The sequence below is a fragment of the Bos taurus genome, chromosome 9 (assembly GCF_002263795.3).
Source record: "Bos taurus isolate L1 Dominette 01449 registration number 42190680 breed Hereford chromosome 9, ARS-UCD2.0, whole genome shotgun sequence".
In the NCBI taxonomy this organism is placed as follows: Eukaryota; Metazoa; Chordata; class Mammalia; order Artiodactyla; family Bovidae; genus Bos; species Bos taurus.
The window spans coordinates 74,833,121-74,859,679 of record NC_037336.1 but is presented as its reverse complement, the minus strand read 5'-3'; the positions used below and the strand labels follow the sequence as shown (position 1 = coordinate 74,859,679).

General features: G+C 37.2%; 1 protein-coding gene across 2 annotated transcripts in view; it reads right to left on the bottom strand.

The window, feature by feature from the left end:
• PEX7 (peroxisomal biogenesis factor 7) overlaps nt 1-26,559 on the bottom strand; it is a 78,639-nt gene that overhangs the window by 23,941 nt on the left and 28,139 nt on the right. For both annotated transcript variants that reach the window (XM_059889762.1, NM_001076890.1), the window contains 2 exon segments: nt 25,983-26,096; nt 23,959-24,014 (listed from right to left, as the gene is read on the bottom strand). In XM_059889762.1, the coding sequence (XP_059745745.1) occupies nt 23,959-24,014; nt 25,983-26,096 (170 nt within the window).

Below are 26,559 nucleotides of genomic sequence, written 5' to 3'. Positions count from 1 at the left end.
CTCCAATGGCAACCACTGTTAACAGTTTGATATGTATACACTGCCAGAATTCTTCTGTCTCCGTTCATGTTGCAACAGGAAGGGGTGAACTCTAAGGAGGAGGTGAGCTTTTCTCCAGGTTTTCTTGCAATTGATGGAGGGAGTGGGCAAGTGCTCTTCCTGCAGTCTTCCTCTGGACTCTAGGGCTCCAGATCATGCCAGTAAAATTGGCTCCTTTTAATTGGGAGAAGTCAGGCCACATGTATCATTAAGTGGTCAAATAAGACATATTATTTTAAGTGAAATGTTTGTTTTGGTCTAGCACATATACTACTTGGTGCCTTTTTGTCTCTTTACTGATGAAATCACTGACTCATGGGAAGTAAATATACTGGAAAGGCCTCCAACAATTAAAAATATTACAGAACTGTAGGAACATTTTTCATTTAAACTGGAGATGGAAAAAGAAAAATTCATCATAGTACAATGTCTGGGTTGAGTTTCTTTTCGCCTCTGACTCTACAATTCATGAACATAGCAAACATGTAGTACTGTGTCTAAACAAAACATCAAAATTATTTCAAAAATTAAGTCGAAATTACTTTTTACTTTATTTACATGTAATTTGAAATCTCTATACTAATGCTTTTGAAATTTAGCTTATAGGTGAGCTCAGCAGGTTTAAAATATTTTTCAAAGTTCTTTATTTTCCTTTTCTGTTTTCAACTTTAGAGTTATTAACTCTTTGTCTTTCCTAACTTCAAAAAAAAAAGATGGGGAAATGTTTTGGCAACTTTTCAATGTCTTAGATGTACATTAGTTTTAATTAATTAGAATTAGTTAATTATGAAGCCTTTGTTTTCAAACTGCTCGTAATTTAATTTTTTAGGGATCAGAAGACCACTCATGGTCTTCTCGTGTTTTTAAAATTTTAAGCAAACTGCACCATTATAAGTCCCTCTGTTTGCACTGTTTGGGTCTAAAAGACTCTAGAGTGATGAACAAAAATGTCACAACATCTTCTTTTCTCATTATTTAATTACTTATTTATTCAACAATTTGTAAGTCCTGGAATATGCCAGGTACAAGCACGAGAAGCAAGAGAGCTGACCTCAGACTTCCTGCAGCTCATTGTCCAGTGGGATAGACTGACATTTAAAAAAAAAAAATGACAATAACACAAATGTAATTGCAATTGACAAGTACCCCCAAAAGACAATGAAGAAGGATGTAAGAATGAACTTAGGAGTAAAGTGACCCTGAGCTGAAATCTGAAGGTTGAGGAGATAGCCAGGTGGAAAGCAGAAAAAGCAGCTTGGATTTAAGGTGCTACAAGTGATGATGAAGAAAGGCCGGGAGGATGGAAATAAATCTAGGCAGAATTAACAGGACAGAAGAAATCAAGACTGACTCCCACGTTTCTGGCTTCCAGCATAATACTTACAATGCTTCCACTATACATTTATTTACAGATCTACTGTCCTCTAGTGGGGCTTCCCCGGCACCTCAGCTGGTAAAGAACCCGTCTGCAATGCAGGAGACCCCAGTTCAATTCCTGGGTCGGGAAGATCCCCTGCAGAAGGGACAGGCTAACTCCAGTGTTCTTGGGCTTCCCTGGTAGCTCAGATGGTCAAGAATCTGCCTGTAATGCGGGAGACCTGGGTTCGATCCCTGGGTTGGGAAGATCCCCTGGACGAGGGAATGGCAACCCACTCCAGTATTCTTGTCTGGAGAATCCCCATGGACAAAGGAGCCTGGCAGGCTACAGTCCATGGAGTCACAGAGTCAGATGTGACTAAGCACAGCACATTTTCCTCTAGTAGCCTCCTTGAATTCAGGGACAGTATCCTATTTGTATCTCTTGCATGTATAAAAATGTCTGTCTGACACATGGGCACCCGAAGAATGTTTCATGAATGGATGAATAAAAAAATTAAGTGAGGATATAAAGCACAAGATAGAGAAATAACAAGGGCCAATCTCACAAATAATGTAACATTTAAATCACCTTTAGACCTGGTTCCCAAATGATGGATCAAAAGCTCTTTATACCAGACATTCAAAAAATAAACACTTCCCAGCTTTGCTGAGGAATTTTTTCCTGAAAATTCTGAGTACATCAGAAATGAACCTAGAAAGCTTTCCCCAGGAAATAATGTTGCTCAACCAACTAGGTTTGGGAATCACCATCCAAAGCAGTACTTCTTAAGCTTATTTCAAGATACCAATGTGACAAATTCCCATTAGAAACAGCAGCGATCTTAGGCGGAAAGGAGGCTGTAGGGCACTGGTTCTCAACCCTGACTACTGGAATCATTTGAGAAACTTAATTCATCTGAGGTGCAGCTCAGGCACTGGAAGGTGCAAACATTCTCCAGGAGATTATAATGCACAGTACAGATTGAGAACCTCATGACCTCATGAGAACTGTTATTTTGAGAAATATTCCCTTTATATTGAAGCTAGCTCAAGACTGTTTGTTTCACACTTGCACACATGCACACACGCATGCAAGCACGTGCACACACACACAAACACAGGATCTAACAGTGGAGAAAGAAAAGGGACGCTACTGAATTTTGTTTTAAGATGAAAACAGATGAATAATTACTGGTTTTTCTTCTCTGTATTGTCTTCCTCTATTTCTTTGCATTCTCTATACAGTTCAATCTATTAGGTCAAACCTCTAAGAATTCAATTTTAGAACATTTAGTGCTGGCACATTCTAGACTAGGGTAACAGGACAGACCTCAAGGGTGAATTATTTATCCCCGAGTTCTCAGGGAACAGAGTAAACTTCTAACAGCTGACAGGTAGTACCCCGTTGTTCAAAATAAAGACTTACTATGCACGCAAATAACTAACAGGAGAAAACACTGAGATTCTCTCTCTATAACCCTGTTCTTAAAAATGATAATTGCACAGATTAGAGTCCATTACTTCTGCAAAGTTCATGACAAAGAGCAGATGCTTCCTGATGCACCTCCTCAACCCTTCACCTCAGAGGCAATCACTTTAAATTCTTTTAGCTGTTTCTCTGATATTTTATTCCATATTTCTAAATAATACACAGAAATCACTGATTATTTTCATTTTTAGATTTTTATCTTTTGACTTCCTACTACAGAAGATGAGGCAAAGCAACATCTACATTAGATGTTGTATAAACATACACAACAAAATCCAGTCAGTTGCCTTCCTGACACTGCACAACAGAATTTTTAAATTATAATGCAAATTAACTGACAAAAATCCATAAATTTTCTGTTGGAACTAATCAGCACAATTCAAAGTTCAAAGCGGTGACTTTTACTGCATTAAGCTAAGGCTTAACATTCCTCACTCCTTTTAGATCTATTTCTTCATGCACTTGCATTAGGTTATGAATTAGACATGGATTTGGTGATTCTTACAGAAAAATGTTAGTAATAAATAATTCTGGAAAATGTTCTGCAGTTATGAATCAAGGTACTTAAAATTTGAAGTCTTACAAGTTTTTTTTCCTAATTAATATGGTGTTTCATTTTATAGGAAATTATTTTCATTGTTTCACCCAGCATTTAACTAGCAAATTTATGCTTCACTTCATCAAAAGATCTTTCCAATATGACAATAATTACCTTAAGAATTTTCTAATTTAAACAAGTCAAATGGAAAAAATCTTTGGGAACATACTAACAAACTCGAGAGATACTGGTTTATACCTACAAATATCTTAACCATTAGGTATATAAAGTTTAAAGAGAAATAACAGTAAAGTGCATATTACAATTAACTGTAGAAAAAGACAAAAATATATTTCTGTAACTTCAGTTAACAATCAGGATACCAATAAAAGATTTCAAATTTGTTCAATAGTAAAATTTTGCAATCAAGTCATTAGTGACTAAGCACACATACATGTTAAACACAACAGCAAGTTTTCTCTTTGATAAATATCATTTTTTTTATCACATTATGACTTTCTACTTTAAATTCAGTTTTATGAATTACTACTTAAAACACAAAGTGAAAACCTAATTTATATACAACTGCTTGCAGGCTCTTAAGGTCAGAGTGACCAAAGGATATCATAAATTTTCATATAATTTAAATTCACTTGTATTTATAAACAACCATGTTAGTATATCCACGCCCCAGGTGCCAGGGACAAAATGAAGAAAGAGATGAGTCCTACCCTGTAATCAGACTACATGCTTTACTAACACAAAATATATTCAGTACTAAAATATCCTTGCAAGAATTAAAGAAACTTGTGAATGCATATATTTTCATTATTAAAAAAGTAAACCAGAGATGACTACATTAAGGTGCTTTCTTAATACCAGGGATGAAGTTTAGTGAACCTTTGTCACAAAGCAAAAAATGTGATGAGTGATGAGAGTTACAAACATATTTATACCTAAGATCTCTGAAAGGCATGGAACATTCAACAACTCTGATCATTTTAAGAATCTGTTCCGACAAACTAACAATTAGCATCCTATGGTTAGCCACACAATTTCTTGTGGTTGGAGGAACAAATGTAGAGGAACTAAAAGCAACTGTCTGAAAAAGATGAAGTAAAATGATCATGTGAAGCTGCACAGGCGTTCACGTTCAGCTCCTCACATTTCTCATCTATTTACTTTGACTGACCTTTTTTTTTTTGTGAGTAAGGGACTGGGTAAAGTTGAAATGAAAGGTTTGTGAGACAGAGTACATATTCAGCTATACTATCTGTTTGCTTTGGCTGACCTTTTTTTTATGGGGAAGGGGAAGAAAGAGAAGTATCTGCTCGTGGAAATCTCTGTGCTAATAATCATAAGGATCAAAAAAAAAAAAAGCCTGTCATGCACACCAAAGTTAAGACACTTACTGTATGAAGGCAAATCCCCGGCGAGTAAATGTGACAAAGATAAAAGGTATTTCTGTGTCTGCTGCTTTGTTAGGCTTTTAAATTTACTACAATTCACCTAAAGGCTGTTTTCATGCTTATGCAACATAATAAAGCTATTTATCTTATTTTACAATTAAACATTATAATTATCACATTTATTAGAAGGTATTGATAATAAACATTTTCAGAATTTTATTTTACATGATCAAACACTGTTTATTTTTCTCTCAAATGTTTTTATTTTGAATTACCAACCCACAGAAAAAGTCAAATAATATATATTGAACATCCATATACTCTTCATCGAGATTCACCAGTTCTTAAGATTTTGCCACATTTGCTTTTTCTCCCTCTACACATACGCATATAAAATAATCTCTGCTGAACTATCTAAAAATAAACTACAGACATCATGAGGGCTTCCCTGATAGCTCAGTTGGTAAAGAATCTGCCTGCAATGTAGGAGACCCTGGATCAATTCCTGGGTCAGAAAGATCCACTGCAGAAGGGACAGGCTACCCACTCCAGTATTCTGGCCTGGAGAATTCCATGGACTGTATAGTTAGTCCATGGGGTTGCAAAGAGATGGACACAACTGAGCGACTTTCACAGACATCAGGATTTGAGTGTTTCTGTGATTCTGCTAGTTTTTAGCAATTTTGATCAGAAATAAAAGAACCCTGGGCTTACAAGAAATTTTCAGGTATCAAGTAATATAAAAAGACTGGAAATAGAAGGTCTAGGCTCAAGTTTGGGTCTATTACTTGCCACCTATGTGACATCAGTCAGTCTTTCCATCTGCGTCAACTGTCTTCTGGATAAATGGGCACACCCTCACAGTAGTAGTGTTGTGTGAAAATACTTCGAATGTAAGAACAGATACTGATGTGGAAGGATTTTTGGCATATAAAGACTTAGCTACTCTTGGCCCTACCCCACTAAAAATCGGAGCACTTTTGACACTGGAAGAAGGGGAGTCAATTCATAACTGTAAGGACTGTCATGACCACTGTAGGACCTTATGCATGGTCACTGCCAACCAAATACCGGTAGTGTCGCCCACCACTGCCACACAATCAATTATGTCCCCACTAAGAATTAATAAAGGTGTAACTTCAGAGTGCAAATATAACTAGGAAAACATACACAGTAAGCCTCAGGCCCTATTACCTCCATGGGAGGGTAAGAATGTTCTTCTGAAAGCCTAGGGAGACAATATGAAAGTTCTAGAAATCTAAGATGCACTGCAGGGAAAAAATATTCTGCCCAGCGGGCAGAAAGCCACTGAAAGGAAAGGAGGTAGAGAATGCTTGAGTAAAAGTTAATCTGGTGTATACCTTTCCTTTTCAGACATTTTGCAATGAAACGGAATATACACTGGGTTGGCCAACCCGGTAATTACAGAAGTTTTAAAAAGTCAACAATTATTAAGACAGCAATCGTGGAGGTCTTGGGCCAGCCCCAGTGGAGTGTACTGGCTTGTGAGAGCTGGTGTGCATGTCTCTTCTTGACCCCAAGTTTATCGACATCGTATCATACTGGTAGCTTGACCCTGCCTTGTGGGGAGTACTTACACACTGAACTCCTACTTCAAACACTACAAATCAGGCTCCCCCTGCTCACCTAGAGAGCTGGTTGTTAAACATCTATCACCACACCACTGGTCAGCCCTCCCTACGTTCTATGTTGAATAATAAATTGTTAATAAATTCAAATGCCGTCATTACCAGGTCTACACAAAAGAGAAGCACAGATAAAAAATACTATAAAAATACTATTACCTTGTGTATATATATATTTAGAACTCAAGGCTAAAACTCTGTATTTCAAAGTTATGTACCAGAGAACATATTGACAAGTTTCACACTGTTTCACTGCAAACCGAACTCCAAGGATGCAGACAGAGGACCACCAAAGGTCAGGTTGAGGCTGACTGTGTGGGCGTAAAACAAAGATTATTACCTTACCCTTGAAGACTAGACCAGGAATCGGCCTCAACCCCAAACAGATGCTCTCTGTCATCATCCATTCAACACTAATAATGACTACAGTAGCAAAAACTTATGCAGTGTCTGCTATGTGCCAGCATTTGTGTGTATCACTCACTTAATCCTCACAACCATCTTAACATAGTAAGTACTATCACTATCTCCAGTTTACAGATGTTCACACTTACACAGGAAGTAAAGAACAATCTGGCTCCATAGTCTGTGGTCCTAACTCCTATGTTACCTGGGAACGTGCCAACCCACAGTTAGTCTATTCAAGATATAGTTCAGTTCAGTTCAGTTCAGTCGGTCAGTCGTGTCCGACTCTTTGCGACCCCATGAATCGCAGCACGCCAGGCCTCCCTGTCCATCATCAACTCACGGAGTTCACTGAGACTCACGTCTATCGAGTCAGTGATGCCATCCAGCCATCTCATCCTCTGTCGTCCCCTTCTCCTCCTGCCCCCAATCCCTCCCAGCATCAGAGTCTTTTCCAATGAGTCAACTCTTCGCATGATGTGGCCAAAGTACTGAAGTTTCAGCTTTAGCATCATTCCCTCCAAAGAAATCCCAGGGCTGATCTCCTTCAGAATGGACTGGTTGGATCTCCTTGCAGTCCAAGGGACTCTCAAGAGTCTTCTCCAACACCACAGTTCAAAAGCATCAATTCTTTGGCGCTCAGCCTTCTTCACAGTCCAACTCTCACATCCATACATGACCACAGGAAAAACCATAGCCTTGACTAGATGGACCTTTGTTGACAAAGTAATGTCTCTGCTTTTCAATATACTATCTAGGTTGGTCATAACTTTCCTTCCAAGAAGTAAGCGTCTTTTAATTTCATGGCTGCAGTCACCATCTGCAGTGATTTTGGAGCCCAAAAAAAGAAAGTCTGACACTGTTTCCACTGTTTCCCCATCTATTTCCCATGAAGTGATGGGACCGGATGCCATGATCTTCATTTTCTGAATGTTGAGCTTTAAGCCAACTTTTTCACTCTCCTCTTTCACTTTCATCAAGAGGCTTTTGAGTTCCTCTTCACTTTCTGCCATAAGGGTGGTGTCATCTGCATATCTGAGGTTATTGATATTTCTCCCGGCAATCTTGATTCCAGCTTGTGTTTCTTCCAGTCCAGCGTTTCTCATGATGTACTCTGCATAGAAGTTAAATAAGCAGGGTGATAATATACAGCCTTGACGTACTCCTTTTCCTATTTGGAACCAGTCTGTTGTTCCATGTCCAGTTCTAACTGTTGCTTCCTGACCTGCATACAGATTTCTCAAGAGGCAGGTCAGGTGGTCTGGTATTCCCATCTCTTTCAGAATTTTCCACAGTTTATTGTGATCCACACAGTCAAAGGCTTTGGCATAGTCAATAAAGCAGAAATAGATGTTTTTCTGGAACTCTCTTGCTTTTTCCATGATCCAGCGGATGTTGGCAATTTGATCTCTGGTTCCTCTGCCTTTTCTAAAACCAGCTTGAACATCAGGAAGTTCACAGTTCATGTATTGCTGAAGCCTGGCTTGGAGAATTTTGAGCATTACTTTACTAGCATGTGATATAAGTGCAATTGTGCAGTAGTTTGAGCATTCTTTGGCATTGCCTTTCTTTGTGATTGGAATGAAAACTGGCCTATTCAAATATATCTTTCACTATCCCACTTCTGTTTTTGTGACTACCTATCTGCCACTATGCCAACACAACTGACAAGCTTCAGGTTCCTTTGTGAGCTTCTATTTCTCTTTAAGTCTTTGCTTTTATCATTTTCTCAGCAAGATAGTCCAAGCTGTTTATTACAATAGCTAGCAGATAACAGCCATTCTGTAAAATATGCCTAAATTTTAAAAGCACAGCTGTACCATTTTATATCCAAAAAGGAGCTGAACAGTTCAGTTGGAAACATTAAAATTGCTGGTATGGGCAAACAGTTTCATATAAGCTGTGGATAAGTACAGTTTGAAAACACTGGAATTAAAATTCACTTCAAATTTTTCTTGCAAAAAGAATCTAAGTCCAAAAAAGTCTAAAAAAAAAACCCTTCTGTTTGCTTTATTGTTATCAAAGTGCACTGATTTTAAAATGTTTTAAAAGTTAGAATATTTATAAAACTATCCTGAAACAGGAAAAGTGTTACTCTGTTTGAGACTAATAATTTTAGCTTTATCAATTTATGAAATTTATATCTTTATCTGGGAAGTATTTGTTATATACATGGAAGAGACAAAACGTCCTTCCTAATGAAGGAACATAATTAAAGCAGCTTTTACTTTTGCCTGGATTCATACATATCTACTTTGTTGATTTCTGCCTGTGTTTATGAAATGATCTATAGATATAAAACCAAACACTAGCATTTAGAACTCAAACCATACTTATGTGTGGCTGATACAACAAACATGTCTTGGCAGAAAAAACAGTAACTTAATGGAGAGTATATCAGAAGAAAGATAACAGACTAACATCGATGATGATAACATTCATAAAAGAATGTAAATAATTCACTATTAAATATTTTAAAATTAAGTACTATTCTGAGTGAAGTTTAGAAAGAACCAATGTGCATTTCTATAGAATATACTGCCTATCGGCTGAAGGGAGTTCTGACATTTTTTCCAAAAGGTTGGAGTTTTTATTTAACCTAAACTATACTAAATAATTTCAAATCTATGTTATACATTACTTTTTTAGATCTTTATTACTTAATTGATGAAACATAATGAGCTACTCTACAGGTAAAGAAAGGACTTAAAACTTTTCCCAGTTAGATATGATAATCTACCCACATAAAAAATATAGAACTTGAATTTTATAAAACTAAAATATCCTCCATAGCATCAGTTTTGATATAATGCCCTCCATGTAAACTGTTTTAAAAGCTTAAAAACTGAACAAAATATAAATTGATAAGTAAATGAAAATATATATTTGAAAAGTCTATGTTAGAGAAACCAGCCACACAGAATCTACAGGGCTATCTATAAAATTACCAGTGCTATAAACTAAACAGTTGACTGCTCGTCTTATGTCTTATATCTTTTTTTGTTGTTGTTTTAAAATAATTTTTCTGTCACTAAAAATATTATCAATCCAATGAGATTTAAAATTCTTCAGAGGATAAATTTAACTAATAGCACATGGAGTAAAAATCTACCCAAAATGCACCTTTCCTGACCTTTCCAATGAGTGGTCACCACTCACAAGTAATGAGACAAAAGTCAAACAACGAATTAGTACAATTAAAAGTCATACTTTTAACATGTGTTGAGAGTTACAAATGTGCATACATATATACACACATTCAAAAATTAAAAGTTTTTCAAATGATTTTGATTTCTTTTTGTATTCATTTTCCTTTACATAAAGAAATCTTTGATAACCCTATATTGGAATATATGAATAGCAGCCTCTAGTTACATCTTGTATGAAGATGGAACAGTAGTAGCTATGTAAGCAGGCTAAGTTGCTTCAGTCGTGATCTGACTCTGCGATCCTATGGACTATAGACTGCCAGGTGCCTCTGTCCAGGCAAGAATACTGGGGTAGGATGCCAGTCCCTCTAAAATTATATGTTAAAATTAAAATCCTATTTCTGGAAGAAAAATGATTTTGTCTCTATATACTGCCAGTGAAGAAACTGGGTTTAAAATTTTTTTTAACTCCACTTCATATTGGGAAAGTGTTTCTCAATTTTATAGAAAAAAAGGAGAACTCCAGGGTTTAGACCTGACTAGGGCTACTGTTCTCAATAACTGAGACAAATAACGTAGAGGAATATGCAAACCTTGCAGAGTGAAGGAAGTGAAGAAATAAAGAATGAGATGCCTGTGTGGACACTCAGGTGCCTGCATCCAGCAGCGAGCTGAAGAAGTGGGCCTGAGCTGGGCAAGAGAGGTCAGAGCTGGACAAGGGGGTGGGCAGTATCAGCTAGAATGCATATGTAAAAGTATACTGAGCCAGAGTTTACCAAGTTTAAAGGGGAGAGAAAGAGATTCTATGATGAAGTACAGAAAAGAAGGGCTGGGGAGGGTGAGAAAATAAAAACAAAAAAGAACATGGAATCCCTAAGGTAAGGAGTTTTAAAAAGGAAAGACTGATCAACAATTTGAAATACAGCAACAAGGTCCAGTACGACAAGTGCTGACAAGTGGACTGGATGTGGTATTATTGAGGTCACTGATGTTTCTGCCAGAGCAATTTCAGTAAAGTGGGGGTAAGCCAGCTTTAGACTTAGGAGTAAACGGACACATTGCCCTAAGTGCGTAGGACTATAAGCTTTCAAGGATCTGCAAGAATGTCTGAGAGCTGAAAATTAAAATCAATTTTTAATTAACTACATATAAATTTAACATTATTAATTGTTAAGTGTTGTATTTAAACATTTCATTCCATTTAAAAACAATTTTTATGTTGGATTTTTTTACTTCACAAAAATTCCTAAGTAAGCATAATGATTGCCAAGAAATCATAATCCATCACAAGTAAGCCACTTATTGCAAGATGACTTCAAAAGCCAAAGCATAAAAATCTTTCAAGATAATTAGCCCTGTTGAATCAGTGATGTGGATCCATTTTATAGATTCAAATGAGATAGGGTAAGTTAAGACCTCCAAGCAGAGCTTTTATGGCCTTGGTGACTAGAGCTTCAGGGGACTCTAAAACTTGGCTAGGGCTTCCCAGGTGACTCAGTGGTAAAAACAAATCTGCCTGCCAACACAGGGGACAGGGGTTCAATCCCTGATTTGGGAAGATCCCCTGGAGAAAGAAATGGCAACATTAGTATTTTTGCCTGGGAAATCCCATAGACAGAGGAGTCCAGAGGGCTACAGTCCATGGAGTTGCAAAAAGTCGGACACAACTTAGCAACTATAAACAACAACAAAGCTTGGCTAAGAAAGAAAAGAGAACTTAAAGGAAAATACAGGATACAGGAAGAAGTTACAGGCTGAGGAGAAAGTTGCAGACTGATGATACAACACAAAGAAGGCATGGAAAAAAGTGCTGAAGGACATACAAGTGTATGGGATTAAAACCACTCATGTGCACAGATTCTGATTAGCACAGAAGAAATGGCTAGGTACAGATTTAGATAAATTTACAGGTTTGCAGTGAAAATTAGGGCTTCCCTGGTGGCTCAGATGGTAAAGAACCCGCCTGCCAATACAGGAGACATGAGAGACATGGGTTCGATCCCTGGGTTGGGAAGATCCCCTGGAGGAGGGCATGGCAATCCACTCCAGAATTCTTGCCTGAAGAATCCCCATGGAGAGAAGAGCCTGGCGGGCTACAGTCCATGGGGTCACAAAGAGTTGACTGAACGACTAAGCACAGCACAGAAAAAATTAAGATAATTTGTGTTTGAGCCCTACAATTATTTTTTTTTTAAGAAAGAGATAAGGTGGTTTGCTTAAAGTGCAGGGAATAAGACAGGGGAGGGGACTTAAGAAGAGAAGTAAAGATTGGAAACCTAGGTAAAGAATTAGCACGGTATTTTCAAGTATGTCCTTTTACGCAGTTCTTCAATCACTGCAAGCTTGTGAGGACATTCCATTTTAATAGTAAAGAAACCTAAACTCTAGTTATATAGACAAAATTGCCTATTTGAAGTCTTTTTCAACTATGTTAAAGATCTCACATTACCTAATTATGATCATAATCTTGCCAAATGTTTACCCGTGATGTTTTTGATCTTGCAGTATGTCACAGAACCAAGATCTAGCCATCTCTCTCTCCCCAGAAGCACTGAACATCTATCTCGCAATCTCTAGTCCTGCTCAGGATTCAGGAAAAAAGCAGAGCCTAATTCTTAAAAGTGGAGAGAAAAAAGAATCTATAAAAGGAGTGAATCACTATGAAATACACCTGAAACTAATACAATATTATAAATCAACTATACTTCAATTAAAAACTGAGGGAAGACTCTGTGCCACAAAACTGCAATGATTTCTGAGCATAGTTAGGTACCTACAAGATTTTAGAGTACTACAGTTTGCATTCAAAAGTCCAATCTGGACAAATATTCCTGAGATAAACCTACATCAACAAAAGTGAGGCATCTCCCAACTGTGTGTTTAGGGATACTTAAGTATATAGATGGGCTTCCCTGGTGGCTCAGACGGTAAAGCGTTTGTCTGCAATGCAGGAGACCAGGTTTGATCCCTGGGTTGGGAAGATCCCCTGGAGAAGGAAATGGCAACCCACTCCAGTGTTCTCACCTGGAGAATCCCAGGGACGGGGGAGCCTGGTGGGCTGCCGCCTATAGGGTCGCACAGAGTCGGACACGACTGAAGCAGCAGCAGCAAGTATATAGATAAAACAGGGACTGGTCAGTAAAATTAAGATCATAATGACAATTCTGAAAAGCAAGAACAAGTAGTCACTAGGTTTTCCCCTTTAATTAGAAAGGTCAGTGAAATGGATTTAAGATGTCCAAAGAGTAATGCCCCAACTTCAGTTTTCAAGCCTTTGGCAATCAGCTTCAAACTCCAGAAGAGATTCTGAAATCCAGGAACTGGATTCTATATTTAGAAATCTCCTCTGAGCCCACAAGTGACACTATGTAAGAGAGAGGATCCCAAGCTCACTCTTTGTCTTGTTTAGCCTACCTGGAGGATCTCACATTACGTAGGCCACCCACGTGTGGTTGACATCTTCGCCTGCAGTTTCTCTGACATACTACATGCTCGGAGGTCTCCTCTTGTTTTGGGTAACCTATTCCCTTCTTCCTTCCAACATTAATTCCCTCCTAGAGATTGTTTGTTTGGCTTGCTCTTCTTTCTCTAAACTTATCTCCCTCTGATTGATGCATTCTTCTGGACTAAACCATCTAAGTTAACGGCCTTCAAATCCATACTTACAGCCCTCACCTCTAGCCCATGATTCAGCTCCACAGATGCAGTCTGGAAGAGCCTGGGGAGGGTGGTGAACAACTGATAGGTTTTCCTCCTGTCTACCATGTTGCCATTTTTTGGCTCCCATGCTAAAAATTCTATAATCACTCCATACTATTTTATACAGACTATTACATAAAAAAAAATTGGTCATGGTATCCTTTTAATTGAGAGCTGGAAGATTTAGTGTGATTATGCTCCCCAGCGTGTCTGCCTGCTTGTATTGGATCAGTCCAAAAAAACTGAGTTAGGGCATGTAATTCCTCCTCAGGCATTGTTGTAATTTATTCTATTAGAATTACATTCCACACAAACAAAGTTACATAGCTTCTGCCATATCAAATACTGACTTAGAAGTAAAGGAGAAAGGAATACTGGGTAGTTGAAGTAATGAGGCCATGTAAATCCAAACCTCTTAGTGTATTCTCACTGAAACCAATACAGAACAGCAAAAAGAACAAATAAAACTCAGGTCTTTAACAAATCCCAACTTGTAATTACATGTAAAAAGAAGAAAATCAGAATCTCAGTGTGCATTCTCCCATGTTCTAGATCTAAGCTTTATTGAACAGCAAGGGGAATTTAGGAAAAACTGAATAGAACAGAGAAGAGCTAGGATCAGGTCAAAAACTGATTTAAAGCTACCACCACAAAGAGAAAGCCCATCCTATGAGTGAAAATACTGAAAAGCTTAGCATAGAATAGAGTACAGATTTTAAAGTGCACAGGACACAAGGTGGTATTTTAGCAAGTTAATAGTTTAAAGGGAAAAGAAGACTAAAAGGAAAGAAAGCTACCAGTCCTAAAGCATCAATCCTGTACACAGACATGTAGAAACATATAGTCTTACTCTATTGTCAAAAAAACAATTTTTTAATTGATGTCATAAACTCAAACAATTCACCTGAGAAAATATCACCTCAAAAAATTAAATAGCAAAGTGTAAGAAAACTGTAATATAACATTCTAAATGGAATTAGTATCTCCAAACAAGCATTTGGAGACACAAAGAAAAACTTGACCTAGATCAGTATAACACAATAAGAATGATATTTGATTTTTACCTGCAGTTCCTGGCACAGAGCTCCTAAAACCCCTGGAAATTCCCAAACAAAGGAAGAAGTGAAGTTGCTCTGTCGTGTACAACTCTGCGATCCCATTGACTGTAGCCTACCAGGCTCCTCCGAGCATGGCATTTTCCAGGTAAAAGTACTGGAATGGGCTGCCATTTCCTTCTCCAGCAGATCTTCCTGACCCAGGGATCAAACCCAGGTCTTCCACATTGCGGGCAGATGCTTTAACCTCTGAGCCACCAGGGAAGCCCGAATAAAGGAATGTATTTGTTTATAAGGACTCCCTCTGGAGCACACCTGAGGTTATGCTAATAAGGTGACTTAAGATGGAGTCCTTACATAGTCTCATGTGACTAAAGGGATGGAATTTTCAGCCCGATCCACTGAATACCCAGAGAAGAGGAAGGGCTGGAAATAAAGTTCTATAAACCTATTGAACAAGATTTGATGAGCTTACTGTTGAAAGTATTGGCAAGGATGGGAACCACAGTGCATCACTGGTGGAAATGCAAATTGGTGTAGCCACTATGGAAAACAGTAGAGAGGTTCCTCAAAAATTTTAAAATAGAATACCATATGATCGAACAATTTCAGTGCTGGATTTTTATCTGAAGGAAACCAAAACATTAACATGAAAAGATATATGTATCCCCATGTTCCTCACAGCGTTATTTACAATAGTCAAAATATGGAAGCAACCAAAGTGTCCATCAACAGATGAAAGGATAAAGAAACTGTGGCATATGAATACAATGGAATATTATTCAGCCATAAGAGAAGAATGAAACTGTGCCAACTGCAACAATATAGATAAACAAAAACCAAACAAGCTTACAGAAACAGAAAACAGAGATTAGTGGTTGCCAGAGTCAGCAGATATGAGAACTGAATGAACTGTTCTGTTTTTTTTTTTTTTTCTTTAAATGTAAATAAAATAAAGGGAATAAAAGCATTACAAAACTTATAAGACCAAAGGCAACCACTAAAACAAAGCAAAAAAACTTACTTAAATATAATTTTTTAAATAAAAGAGCAAAAAATCAAAATACAACACAAAATATATCACATACAGGAACAATAAACACAACATAAGGCAGAATAATCATAACAAAATACAACAGACTTGCTACCAAGTGTATTTTTCTCAAGAAATATGAATAAGTTAAAGCTTCCCTGGTGGATCAGTTGGTAAAGAATGTGCCTGCAATGCAGGAAACCCATTTGATTCCTGGGTGGGGAAGATCTCCTGGAGAAAGAAATTGCAACCCACTCCAGTATTCTTGCCTGGAAAATACCATGGACAGAGGAGCCTGGCAGGCTAGAGTCTATGGGGTCACAAAGAGTTGGACATAAGTAAGCAACAAACTGACTGTGGGCTCACTGTGGCTCAGATCATGAACTCCTTATTGCCAAATTCAGACTTAAATTAAAGATAGAAGGGAAAACCACTAGACCATTCAGGTATGACCTAAATCAAATCCCTTATGATTATACAGTGGAAGTGAGAAATAGATTTAAGGGTCTAGATCTGATAGATAGAGTGCCTGATGAACTATGGAATGAGGTTCGTGACACTGTACAGGAGACAGGGATCAAGACCATTCCCATAGAAAAGAAATGCAAAAAAGCAAAATGGCTGTCTGGGAGGCCTTACAAATAGCTGTGAAAAGAAGAGAAATGAAAAGTAAAGGAGAAAAGGAAAGATATAAGCATCTGAATGCAGAGTTCCAAAGAATAGTAAGAAGAGATAAGAAAGCCTTCCTCAGTGATCAGTGCAAAGAGACAGAGGAAAACAATAGAATGGGAAAGACTAGAGATCTCTTCAAGAAAATTAGAGATACCAAGGGAACATTTAATGCAAAGATGGACTTGATAAAGGACAGAAATGGTATGGACCTAACAGAAGCAGAAGATATTAAGAAGTGGCAAGAATACACAGAAGAACTGTACAAAAAAGATCTCACGACCAAGATAATCACGATGGTGTGATCACTCACCTAGAGCCAGACATCCTGGAATGTGAATTCAAGTGGGCCTTAGAAAGCATCACTACGAACAAAGCTCGTGGAGGTGATGGAATTCCAGTTGAGCTATTCCAAATCCTGAAAGATGATGCTGTGAAGGTGCTGCACTCAATATGCCAGCAAATTTGGACAACTCAGCAGTGGCCACAGGACTGGAAAAGGTCCGTTTTCATTCCAATCCCAAAGAAAGGCAATGCCAAAGAATCTTCAAACTACCACGCATTTGCACTCATCACATATGCTAGTGAAGTAATGCTCAAAATTCTCCAAGCCAGGCTTCAGCAATACATGAACCATCAACTTCCATACGTTCAAGCTGGTTTTAGAAAAGGCAGAGGAACCAGAGATCAAATTGCCAACATCCACTGGATCATCGAAAAAGCAAGAGAGTTCCAGAAAAACATCTATTTCTGCTTGATTGACAATGCCAAAGCCTTTGACTGTGTGGATCACAATAAACTGTGGAATATTCTGAAAGAGATGGGAGTACCCAACCATCTGACCTGCCTCTTGAGAAATTTGTATGCAGGTCAGGAAGCAACAGTTAGAACTGGACATGGAACAACAGACTGGTTCCAAATAGGAAAAGGAGTACGTCAAGGCTGTATATTGTCACCCTGTTTATTTAACTTCTATGCAGAGTACATCATGAGAAACGCTGGACTGGAAGAAACACAAGCTGGAATCAAGATTGCCGGGAGAAATATCAATAACCTCAGATATGCAGATGACACCACCCTTATGGCAGAAAGTGAAGAGGAACTCAAAAGCCTCTTGATGAAAGTGAAAGTGGAGAGTGAAAAAGGTTGGCTTAAAGCTCAACATTCAGAAAATGAAGATCATGGCATCCGGTGCCATCACTTCATGAGAAATAGATGGGGAAACAGTGGAAACAGTGTCAGACTTTCTTTTTTTGGGCTCCAAAATCACTGCAGATGGTGACTGCAGCCATGAAATTAAAAGACGCTTACTCCTTGGAAGGAACGTTATGATCAACCTAGATAGCATATTCAAGAGCAGAGCCATTACTTTGCCAACAAAAGTCCGTCTAGTCAAGGCTATGGTTTTTCCAGTGGTCATGTGTGGATGCAAGAGTTGGACTATGAAGAAAGCTGAGTGCTGAAGAATTGATGCTTTTGAACTGTGGTGTTGGAGAAGACCCTTGAGAGTCCCTTGGACCACAAGGAGATCCAACCAGTCCATTCTGAAGGAGATCAGCCCTGGGATTTCTTTGGAAAGAATGATGCTAAAGCTGAAACTCCAGTACTTCGGCCACCTCTTGCGAAGAGCTGACTCATTGGAAAAGACTCTGATACTGGGAGGGATTGGGGGCAGGAGGAGAAGGGGACGACAGAGGATGAGATGGCTGGATGGCATCACCAACTCGATGGACGTGAGTTTAAGTGAACTCCGGGAGTTGGTGATGGACAGGGAGGCCTGGCGTGCTGCAACACACGGGGTCGCAAAGAGTCGGACATGACTGAGCAACTGAACTGAACTCAACTGAAGCAACAAACTAAACTTGCATATTATAATAAAAAGATTTTTTATTTAGTTCACTGAGCAAAACCCAAATATATGCTCTATACGAGAGCCATACCAAAAGCAACATGGATCAAAAAAGCTAAAAGTACAGAAAAAGGTATCTGGAAGACGGAAACAATATGAAAGCAGGAGCAATGATATCAATAAGTGATAAACTGTAATTAAAACTAAAAGCAATTAACTGTGTCAAAGTTAGACTCTCTTTTATGTTAAAAGTTTCAGTTCACTAAATGTATATTATAAATATCTATGCACCAAATAATACAGCATATCCTTATGAAGTCAAATCTAAAATAGATTCAGGGAGACATAGATAGAGGCCCACTGATAATAGGATTTTTAAATATTCCACTCTTGGTACAAAACAGATTACGTGAACTAGGAGTAAGAAAGGATACCGATGATCCAAATAACATAATTACTTAGCAGAGCTTATGGTTATAAGGTGGCACTAGTGGTAAAGAACCTGCTTGCCAACACAGGAGATATAAGAGACCTGCTATCAATCCCTGGGTCAGGAAGATCCGCTGGAGGAGGGCATGGCAACCCACTCCAGTATTCTTGCCCAGAAAACCCCATGGACAGAGGAGCCTGGTGGGCCACAGTCATTAAGGTCACAAAGTTGGACACAACTGAAGCAACTTAGCATGCACATATGCATAGTTATATATTTAAATTTACAAAGTGAAAGCAGAGATTAAACCTTCTCAACTGCATATGTAACATCCAAAAAATTGACCTTTTATTAGGTTCCCCCCCTTAAAACAGAATGACTAAAATATAGTATTCTCTGATCACAATGCAATAAAACTAGACATTATTCACAAATTTTCAAAAATTAAAAAGTATTCTCATATGGAAATTAAATAACTTCCTTCTAAATAACTCTTGGAAGAAACATGAAACACAAATAGAAGTTACATATTTTTTAACAATAATGAAAATATACGTATCAGAATTCATGGGTTACAAATGAAATAAAAACTAGAAGAAAATTCATATTATTAAACACTTTATTAACATGATGAAAGAATAAAAATAAGTAAATTCTCAGTTCAAACCGTGGAAAAGAACAAAGTAAGCCCAAAGAAAGTACCAAGAAGGAAATAAAGGCAATAATTAATGAGGTACTGAATAGAAAAACAATAGTTCTCATTAACAAATCAAAATTTTGTATGCTTAAGAAAAAAATAACAAAATAAACATACCATTAGATAAGTTAAAGTAGAAATCACAAATATACAAAATCAAAAATAATACAGAAATATCACTGAATCAGAAGAAATGAAAAAGTCATGACACTATAGACATTTATATAAATAAATGTGAAAACCCATAAGCAGAGGATAATTTCCTAAACTGATCACATTAGAGACAGGAAGTTTAAAGAGAAAAATTCCCATAGAATAAATAGAGTTATCAGGAAGTACTCCACAAAAAGACCCATGCCCAGATGGTTTCACAAAGAAAGTCTATCAAAGCTGCAAAAACCAAATATCCTCTATATTGCAAAAACTATTCAGAAGCTTAAAAAATGTAGAAAAACTTAAATCCCTACATAAACCCTGTGTGGTGTGGGTCCAGAATTAGGGGTATGATTCGAGATATGCATATGATTAGCAACACATATAGGCCAAAATCACCTCTGAATATTGATATAAAAGTTCTAAATAAAGTACTACCAGACAAAATCCAACAAAATATCTTGTTCTATGTGTAAGAAAATGATATACAAAGAATAGGAGAGATGTGGTCTAAGAATGCAAGGCTGATTTGATCCATTAATAAAACACATCACACAAATAGCTCAAAAAAGAAAAATCATGATCATCTCCATAGATGCTGAAAAAGCCTTTAACAAATCTTAAGACCCATTCCTGATTCTAAAAAAAAACACTCAACAAAACAAGCATCAATGAATACTTTCTTAGCATGATAAATATACACTTTGTTTTAAAGTCAGCATCCTTCTTTAAACAGGGAAACAGAGGTATTTTCACTAAACACATGAATTAAGACATTCTCTTTAACACTTGTCTTCCCTGATAGCTCAGTTGGTAAAGAATCCGCCTGCAATGCAGGAGACCCAGATTCAATTCCTGGGTTGGGAAGATCCTCTGGAGAAGGGATAGGCTACCCACTCCAGTATTCTTGGGCTTCCTTTGTGGCTCAGCTGGTAAAGAATCCACCTGCAATGTGGGAGACCTGGGTTCGATTCCTGGTTGGGAAGATATCCTGGAGAAGGGAATGGCTACCCACTCCAGTATTTCAGCTTGGAGAATTCCATGGGGGTCGCAGAGAGTCAGAAACAACTGAGTAACTTTCACTTTCACTTCAGTTCAGTCGCTCAGTCCTGTCTGACTCGTTGTGACCCCATGAACCACAGCACGCCAGACCTCCCTGTCCATCACCAACTCCTGGAGTTTACTCAAACTCACGTCCATTCTGTTGGTGATGCCATCCAACCATCTCATTTTCTGTCGTCCTCTTCTCCTCCTGCCCCCAATCCCTCCCAGCATCAGAGTCTTTTCCAATGAGTCAGTTTTTCGCATCAGGTGGCAAAGTATTGGAGTTTCAGCTTCAGCATCAGTCCTTCCAATGAATATTCAGGACCTGATTTCCATTAGGATGGACTGGCTGGATCTCCTTGCAGTCCAAGGGACTCTCAAGAGTCTTCTCCAACACCACAGATCAAAAGCATCAATTCTTCAGCGCTCAGCTTTCTTTACAGTCCAACTCTCACATCCATACATGACTACTGGAAAAACCATAACTTTGACTTGATGGACCTTTGTCGGCAAAATAATGTCTCTGCTTTTTAATAACTGTCTAGGTTGGTCATAACTTTTCTTCCAAGGAGCAAAGGTCTTTCAGTTTCATGGCTGCAGTCACCATCTGCAGTGATTTTGGAGCCCAAAAAACTAAAATCTGCCACTGTTTCCACTGTTTCCCCATCTATTTGCCATGAACTGGTGGGACCAGATGCCATGATCTTTGTTTTCTGAATGTTGAGTCTTAAGCCAACTTTTTCACTCTCCTCTTTCTCTATCATCAAGGGGCTCTTTAGTCCTTCACTTTCTGCCATAAGGGTGGTGTCATCTGCATATCTGAGGTTATTCATATTTCTCCTGGCAATCTTGATTCCAGCATGTGCTTCATCCATCCAAACGCTTCATCATGAGCATTTCTCATGATGCACTCTGCACATAAGTTAAATAGGCACAGTGACGATACACAGCCTTGACGAACTCCTTTTCCTATTTGGAACCAGTCTGTTGTTCCATGTCCAGTTCTAACTGTTGCTTCCTGACCTGCATACAGATTTCTCAAGAGGCAGGTCAGGTGGTCTGGTATTCCCATTTCTTTAAGAATTTTCCACAGTTTGTTGTGATCCACACAGTCAAAGGCTTTGGCATAGTCAATAAAGCAGAAATAGATGTTTTTCTGGAGCTCTCTTGTTATTCGATGATCCAACAAATGTTGGCAATTTGATCTCTGGTTCCTCTGCTTTTCTAAAACCAGCTTGAATATATGGAAGTTCATGGTTCACTTATTGCTGAAGCCTGGCTTGGAGAATTTTGAGCATTACTTTACTAACATGTGAGATGAGTGCAAATGTGTGGTAGTTTGAAGATTCTTTGGCATTGCCTTTCTTTGGGATTGGAATGAAAACGGACCTTTTCCAGTCCTGTGGCCACTGCTCAGTTTTCCAAATTTGCTGGCATATTGAGTGCAGCACTTTTACAGCATGATCTTTTAGGATTTGAAGTAGCACAACTGGAATTCCATCACCTCCACTAGCTTTGTTTGTAGTGAGGCTTCCTAAGGCCCACTTGACTTCACATTCCAGGATGTCTGGCTCTAGGTGAGTGATCACACCATTGTGACTATCTGGGTCATGAAGATATTTTTTGTATAATTCTTCTGTGTATTCTTGCCACCTCTTCTTAGTATCTTCTGCTTCTGTTAGGTCTGTACCATTTCTGTCCTTTATTGTACCTATCTTTGCATGAATTGTTCCTTTGGTATCTCTAATTTTCTTGAAGAGATCTCTAGTCTTCCCCATTCTATTGTTTTCCTCTATTCCTTTGCACTGATCAGTGAGGAAGGCTTTCTTATCTCTCCTTGCTATTCTTTGGAACTCTGCATTCAAATGGGTATATCTTTCCTTTTCTCCTTTGCCTTTCACTTCTCTTCTTTTCAGAGCTATTTGTAAGGCCGCCTCAGACAACCATTTTGCCTTTTTGTATTTCTTTTTCTTGGGGATGGTCTTGATCCCTGCCTCCTATACAATGTCAAGAACCTCTGCCTATAGTTCTTCAGGCACTCTATCAGATCTACTCCCTTGAATCTATTTGTCACTTCCACTGTGTAATCATAAGGGATTTGATTTAGGTCCTACCTGAACGGTCTAGTGGTTTCCCCTATTTTCTTCAATTTATGTCTGAATTTCACTTCACTATAACACTATTTAACACTGTAATAGAGGTATCTGTCAAGGCAATCAGAGAAATCAATTAGGGGCATCAGAACCTGAAGATGTAAAACTATATTTATAGATGTTATGATTATGAACTTGGAAACCCCTAAAGAATCAATGATCCTTAGATGGTAGAGAAACACGCACTCTCAAACACTATTGCTTGGAATGGAAACTGGAATATTCCTCATGGGTAGGAATATACAACGAATATATATATATATAACAAAACAGAAGATATATATTTATATCATTACCTTTTAATTTAGCAATCCCACTTCTGGGAATATATTCTGAAGCTAATTCTCTAGTGATGTGAACATATGCACATACAAGGTTATTATTCATTGTGGCACTGTTATTTATAAAATACTTGAAACAAGTTAAATATCCATATATAGGAGAATAACTGAATAAACTATAGTATATGTACATAAAGGAGTTATTATGCAGAATGAAAAAGATCTTTATGAATTGATACAAAGTGATTTCCAAACTACTTTCCTAGAATTCTAGAATAGCAAGTAAGTAAAAATTTCGTAAATAATAAAAAACAGGAGTTATAAATCTGGAAAAGGAGAAAAAGTAGAATGAACCCTGTGTGGTGTGGGATCAGAACTGGGGCTACGATTAGAGATACATATATACATATTCATACATAGATACACATGTATACACACATACATACACTCATCCACAAACATACATACATTCACGTTGTTTTTTTAATATAAATTTTAGCCATAAGATTTATATAATTAGACCTAAGCAAATAAGATTTCACAACTTTTGAAATCTAAATTTAAAAAGGTACTAGCTAGTCAATCTATGGCATAGGAAGATATTACTTTAGGAAGAACAGTCAGGAAAAAAGACTTAAATAGAAAGATCAAGCAAATCTTGAAATAATAAAGAATTCATTCATCCATGTCACTAGATCATAAAAACAGGAAAATATAATATTAATCCCAGTAGAAAATATTCTCATGTTTCCAGCTCAGATTATTTTTATATTAGCAAAATAAACATATCCTTAATAAAAGTTATAAAAACACAAATGGTACTTGGTATTTTACAGTGAAACATATCAAAAACAACTGTACCTTACAGTAAAATCATAGGAGCAAGAGGCCAGCACAGAAGCATGAAATGGTGAAAACTACAAAAGAAAACAAAAAAGTCCTTTTTGAGGTTAACTGTAATTATAACATGGTACTTCATAAGATCATTCCCATGAACATTATTACAATGTCTAGACAGGACAGTCAGAAGTACAGACACTACTATATGTCAAATAGATAACTAATAAGGACCTACTATATAGCACAGAGAACTCTACTCAATACTCTGTAATGGTATATATGGGAAAAGAATCTAAAAAAAGAATGGATATATGTATATGTATAACTGATTCACTTTGCTGTACATGTGAAACTAACACAACATTGTAACTCAACTATACTCCAATAAAAAATTTTTAAGTATGCTTTTCCAAACCTTATTATGCTTTAATTTGAGGCAAAAATCCTTTAGTCTTTTAAGTATCCACCTACAGGAAAAATGGTTGTTTTTACATTCTTCAAAGAAAGTCATTTCTCAAGTTTTTTAAATCTTATTTAGAATTAAATATTTCCTAAATGTTGCTATTCTGGAAAAATTAAGCACAATTTCATATTGGCTATCCAAAATTAACTTCTACGAATCTAAAGGACATAAGTGTATGATGATTCACACATATAATTATATAATTTACCAATCTTGTAAATATATTTTATGACTGCTATTAGGTACAAGCATCAAACATTTAAATGTTGAAAGTTTTAAAATAATTTTTATGCTATTTATATATCACATCTAATGAAAATGATATCAAGGTCAAAAATTACAAATTTTAAAGACAGGTAATATACAAGTATTAATATACATCTTTTAACGGCTGCCCACTGTAATTTTATTTCCTCAGCGTTTTTCTTACCAGTAGTTTAAATGTTTATAGACACGTATATACTTACATTTGAATTTCTTCACAGTTTGCAAAACACTTTCACTATTTCACCCTATTTCATTCTCAGAAGAATTATGAAGTATATATAGAAAACACTTTTTAACTACCAAAACTTGTGTGCCATTTAAAAAAAATCTGGGCACTGGGTCTCATATTTTGAGTTATAACCAGAAAAATTTTAAATATTAACTGCAATTTAGAATTTTAAAAATAGGAATAACATAACTATCTTAATTAAAAGATCAAAAAGGTACTTATCTGTAACGTAAAAAATCAAAAATTAAATTGGGAGATGTCCCTTAATAAGATGTTTTCCACAGTGACTTAGCAAAATTTACCTAAATAAAAGCTGGGAAGGACTTCCCTGGTGGTTCAGTGGTTAAGAATCCACTTGCCAATGCAGGAAACACATGTTTGATCCCTGGTCCAGGAGGCTACCCACATGCAACGAAGCCCATGCACCACAACTACTGAGCCGGCGCTCTAGAGCCCGCTGGTCCATAAGAAGAGAAGCCAGCACAGTGAGACGTCCCCGCCTGCCGTAACCAGAGAATGCCCCGTGGAGTAACAAGGACCCAACAAACCAAAAAAAAAAAAGCTGGAAAACTAACGTTAGTCACTTTATAACCTGACAAATTCAGGAGAAGCAGAAGAAAAAAGTTACTCTACTATTTACAAAGTAGAAATTTTTCTATACTCTATAACTTTTGTGAACATTCATATATATAATCATGTTAGGGAAAAGAAAGAATTAATCACCTCTCTGTACAAGTTTCAACAAAATAAACTTTTCCACTGAATGAAAAATTATAAAGACTATAATACTAAAACTAAATTACAATAAAGTTTTAAAAGAAATAGTAGCATGGGGATGACAGAATGAGAAGAACATTTTTATTCACTCCTGAGTACCACCTGACTATATTGTTATAAGTCACTCAATTATCATTCCAGTGTTTTACCTAATTTTAGCTTTCAATGTTTACTACCATTCACTGGGTAACAAAACGCAAAAAAAAAAAAAGAATCAATAACCCCATCCCTTAAACACCTTTTAAATGTACTTCATTGACAGTATCTATCTTTTTGTTCTGTGTAGAAAAAGAAAGGATAAAAACTTACTTTCACTCTCCTAATAGCATAGGTGTGACCGAGAAGTTCAAACACAGGTTGTTGTACATTCCTCAAGTCCCAGCCTCTCAAACTACAATCAACCGCCCCTGTCACCACCAAATTCTGAAAACAATAAAGCAAGGTTAAGTGCGACTCTTTACAATTATGCAGTAGCCAAGCTTTCCTACTGGAAATATTTCCTATTTTCTGGTACTTATTTAATCTGAACCCAGGAGTCATTCTTGAAAAGTTACATAACATTATAGAAAGGAGTTAAAATATACATCAAAAGCAAAACTTAGTATGACTTGAAAGAAAAGGAACTCAATATGCCAGGTATATAAAGGAACACAGTGCACAAGAGAAAAAGGCATAGTCTCAAACAACATTGTAGCTTCTCCCGTCTACTTTTAGGGATACTAATAAGGACACAAGTTATTAAAAAGTACACCTGGCAAAAGAGCCCACCTGTCTCTTCAGCATCCTCTGAGGTTTCTACCAGGCGTTAAAATGCAAGAGACTGCTAATTCACAAATATTTGAAAGGGCAAAGGTATAGATTACATGTTGTTTTCCTAATCAATCAT